The sequence below is a fragment of the Sus scrofa genome, chromosome 1, assembly GCF_054392235.1.
Source record: "Sus scrofa isolate SSC_HxYL_T2T_F1_AM1 chromosome 1, Sscrofa_HxYL_maternal_Yorkshire_Landrace_v2.0, whole genome shotgun sequence".
NCBI lineage: Eukaryota > Metazoa > Chordata > Mammalia > Artiodactyla > Suidae > Sus > Sus scrofa.
This window is the reverse complement of record NC_139383.1, coordinates 31,180,415-31,185,275: the sequence shown is the minus strand read 5'-3', so window position 1 is coordinate 31,185,275 and position 4,861 is coordinate 31,180,415. Positions and strand designations below refer to the sequence as shown.

At 36.1% G+C, this 4,861-nt stretch overlaps 1 protein-coding gene across 1 annotated transcript; it reads left to right on the top strand.

Moving 5' to 3' along the window:
* Nucleotides 1–861: 861 nt before the first annotated feature.
* On the top strand, nt 862–1,908 carry LOC100152013 (trace amine-associated receptor 9). Its single transcript, XM_001925050.2, has one exon. The coding sequence runs from the start codon at nt 862–864 to the stop codon at nt 1,906–1,908; it is 1,047 nt and encodes a 348-aa protein (XP_001925085.2).
* The last annotated feature ends 2,953 nt before the right edge of the window (nt 1,909–4,861 follow it).

Sequence of the window (4,861 nt, the reverse complement as noted above, 5' to 3'; positions counted from 1 at the left end):
TACTGTTTTTTAAGGATAGGAAAGAGAGATGCAGATGAGCTATTGCTTATTTTAGTAAATCTTGCTGATTTCAGACATCTAAAACTGGCTACTCACCAGGAAAATACTTACACACTGATTATATATTAGTGTCAATTTGGTAACAATAGTTCTCCAAATCATCTCAAGCTATCCAAACCACGAAGGAATACAAAAAACAAACAAACAAAAAACCCACAAACTCTGAAAATACAAACAATAGAAGATATATATTCCCCAAATAGGTTTAGCAAGATACTGAGAGTGTTTCCTCAGTCTTAATAGTCTATACTATAGGGACCTTCGAGGCTATAATTTGAAGGAGATGTAATTTATTTCTTCCGTCTTGAAAAAAATGAAGTACCATTTGTCATTACCACTGAAGTGACTACTCAGGGGAGATAACTTAGTAAATAAAACTCAGCCTTTGATAGCCTAATTATTTCTTAACAGAGGTGGTTACAGGTGAGATTTCAAAAGGTAAAGTATCACAAAAAGGGTTTTCTAGCGATCGGCTAATTACATTCTATAAAATATATCATTGGACTAAGTATATTGCCAGCCCTTTATTTATACTAAACATGACTACAATTTCAATAACTTTCTGCCACAAGTTCCCACTCTATGTTAAAAGCTTGGGAAATACTTTTTGGAAAGACCAAGAGCTTATAGTAAATAGCTCCCCTCCACCCCCCACCCCAATGGGAGAAGAGTTACTATCTTTTATTTTAACTAAAGATTTTGTTTCTCTTCCAGAAGCTTTTGAAATTGCCAGCTCCTCGTTGCTTTAAATTGCTGAAAAGAGGGAATTTGAGAACTTTTAAAGTAATTTGGAAAACAAAAATGGTGGATAATTTCTCCCAAGCTGAAGCTGTGGAGTTCTGCTACGAGAATGTGAATGGCTCCTGCATTAAAACCCCTTACTCACCGGGTCCCCGGGCAATTCTGTACACAGTCCTCGGTCTGGGCGCCGTGCTGGCGGTGTTCGGAAACTTACTGGTCATTATCTCTATTCTTCACTTCAAACAGCTGCACACACCCACGAACTTCCTGATCGCATCCCTGGCCTGTGCGGACTTCTTGGTTGGAGTGACAGTGATGCCCTTCAGCACAGTGAGGTCTGTGGAGAGCTGCTGGTACTTTGGGGAGCGTTACTGTAAATTTCATACATGTTTCGATACTTCCTTCTGTTTTGCTTCTTTATTTCATTTATGCTGCATCTCTATTGATAGGTATGTTGCTGTTACTGATCCTCTGACCTACCCAACCAAATTTACTATCTCGGTTTCAGGAATATGCATTGTTCTCTCCTGGTTCTTCTCTGTCACTTACAGTTTTTCTATCTTTTACACGGGAGCCAACGAGGAAGGGATTGAGGAGCTAGTCGTTGCTCTCACGTGTGTAGGAGGCTGTCAGGCACCATTGAATCAAAGTTGGGTTCTCCTTTGTTTTCTTCTGTTCTTTATACCCACGGTTGCCATGGTGTTTCTATATGGTAAGATATTTTTGGTGGCTAAATATCAGGCCAGGAAGATAGAAAGTACAGCCAGCCAAGCTCAGTCCTCCTCCGAAAGTTACAAGGAAAGAGTGGCGAAGAGAGAGAGAAAAGCTGCTAAAACACTGGGTATTGCCGTGGCAGCTTTTCTGGTCTCTTGGCTCCCATACATCATTGATGCTGTGATTGACGCTTATATGAATTTTATAACTCCTGCTTATGTTTATGAGATTTTAGTGTGGTGTGTTTATTATAATTCAGCGATGAACCCCTTGATATATGCTTTCTTTTATCCTTGGTTTCGGAAAGCAATAAAACTTATTGTGAGCGGCAAAGTCTTAAAAAGTAATTCATCAACAATTAATTTATTTTCTGAGGAAGCAGACGTAGATTGACGAGATTACTGCAGGGACTTTTACATGGAATTAAGGTCAAGTGCAAAATTAAACACTTGAATCTAGAGAGGCAAGTGTAATCATTTGCCATCTAGGAGGAATATTATGTTCAATAGTAGTTCTAAAGCATTTGTTATTTTCATGTATTTTGGCTTTTTTTTTATAATTTACCAAGAGATGAGTAAGATTTACTGATTACTCCTCATTTGATATTCTTTTATGCTTTTATGATTCTCCACCTTTGTCTCTGAAACTTCTCATTGTTTCTTCAAATAATTTGGGTTTCGTAGATTCTTTTGTATAGTATCAGTGTTCAGTTGTCTAAAATATATGGGGGGGATCTTCTGCCTATCTTGCAGTTAAATTCTTTGGGGACAAAAATCTTCCTTAAAATATATTTTGTTTGAGAAGTTAATTTAAGATCATAAATTTTTGAAACTTTGATTAATCTAAAAGGACTTTAGTAAAAGCTGCAATGTGAAACCTCCCAGTGAATTAAAGATTAAAAACACTAAAGCTCTTGTGTTTTCCAAATCTGACAATGCTTCCTCTCCATTTTATGGACACTGTGTTCACACAGAATGTATACAGAGATTCTATGATTTCACTGCATTTTTCTTTTGGAAAACAAAACTTATTACCGTCAAATAAGCCTGTGGACAAGAAGATGGTTTCTTACTGCTTTTTGCTTTTACCAATTTAAAGTAAAATAAGAATTTTACTAAAAAGCTATTTCACATTAACATTTTTTTCACTTTCGTGTTCATTTTATGTATCAGACACTGTATTTGGCGTTGGAAATAGAAGGCTGAATGACCCTAATATAACCAAGGATTATTTTTCAAAATAGCAAGTACCCAAACTGGTATATACTCTAGGAAGAGCTTGTTTTCTCATCTGATAACATTTCTTAATCACATGAATTTTAATTCATTTTAATTGAAAATATATCTTGAGTGTTTAAGATAGAGTAAAAATTTGAAAAAAACTAATAGGGTGATTGGCCTTTTAAGTCTTTGAATCACAGTCTTAAATCTTTGTTTAGGTTGCTGGTTTTCACAGACTATTCTATAATAAACTTGTTTTATGAAATGAAAAAAAGTAAGTAAATAGAGTTCCATAAACATTATGTGCTATATGTTTTATAAATGAACCAGTTTGGAAATATTTCACCCAAGATTAAGCCATTTCGCATTAATACTTTTCAAATGGAGCTGACGATATTTAGGAGGAAAAAAGTGTAAAGATAAAAGAGGATGAAAGACACATGGAAGCCTTTGCAGCAGAATACCTGTGGGGTTCAGACCAAAGTGTCACGGAATGGGTCTCCCGGCCACCTTTCTACTGGAGTTAAGGTCACTCCCTAAGAAGAGCAAAAAAGGTGTGTCCCTTTGACGGTGAGTCAGTAATGTTGTCTTCAAAGAAATGTGTGTGTTCCTTCCCTAATTGCAAGTGTAAACTGACACTAACACTCGTAAATAATAAGGAAAACCATCGGGGAGACTTTATATATGTCCTATTTCTGTTCACCTCCACTGTGTAGTGTGTACTCTTTAGACGAACTGGTTGCGGAAATAAATACTGAACAGTGGTGTTTTTCAGCTCTTATTCACATCCACAAGTGGAGAATACACTTTGAATGCACTTTCCTGTTTATTTTTCTACTCTCCTAGAAGTGCTTCATAAAAGAAGGCTTTTGATTAAAAAAAGCATACCACTTGGCTATTCCCTGCAAATTGTCTAAGTGATGGTTACGGCACCACTCTTTCCTTTTAAGTCTCACTTATTTAGAAAAGGATCAGTCAACTCCTTAGCTAGATGCACACTAAATTGCTGCTGAGCCATGGGTATATTTGGAACAAGACACACTGAAGATGGAAGTAGGCCACTAATGCAAAGATGTAATTAATCCATTCGTGCCCTGGGTTGTAGACTTTATGAATACTATGTCTCTTACATATATGTACTATTATTAGAAATATTTATTTATTTATTTTCTCTTTTAATTTTATAATGATTTTTATTTTTTCCATTATAGCTGGTTTACAGTGTTCTGTCAATTTTCTACCAGACAGCAATGTGACCCAGTCACACATACATGTATACATTCTTTTTTTCTCACATTGTCATGCTCCATCATAAGTGACTAGATATAGCGCTCAGTGCTATACAGCGGGATCTCATTGCTTATCCATTCTGAAGGCAATAGTTTGCATCTATTACCCCAAATTCCCAATCCATTCCCCTCCCCCCTCCCCTTCCCCCTTGGCAACCACAAATCTATTCTCCAAGTCCATGATTTTCTTTTCTGTGGAAAGGTTCATTGGTGCCATATATTATATTACAGATATAAGTGATATCATGTGGCATTTGTCTTTTCCCTTTTTCTTCTTATTAATTTTTATTTATTTTTATCAATGAAACATTTAATTAAAAGCATTACTGAATTCATAATTGCTCTTGTCCAACATGTATTTTTTCTTTTTTTTGGCCATGCTCTGGACATGCAGAAGTTCCCAGAACAGGGATGGAACCCATGTCACAGCAGTGACCTGAACCACAGCAGCAATCAGGCCAGATCCTCAACTGCTGAACCACCAGGGAACTTCAACATGTATTTTTTTCATCAGTTGATACTAAAAGTACAACTACTACTTTAAAAAATATGTTGCATATTTTTTAAAAGTATGGAAAAGAAGTGTTCAGATATAGAAAGGTAAAAAGCAATTGCTGTCATTTGCCAGTTTTGGTTAGGATTAGAGCAAATTTATCATTTAGTGGCATTGCTGTGAATAATACATCACTGACAAATTATGAAGACAGAATTAGACCATTGTTAATACCCAGGTCCTCCTGGAGAGCTACCAATATCACTGGACATTGCTGTAACAGCGTTTCTTCATTTATTACTGATGTCATAATTGATGCTTACCTGAATTTCACATATTCCCCA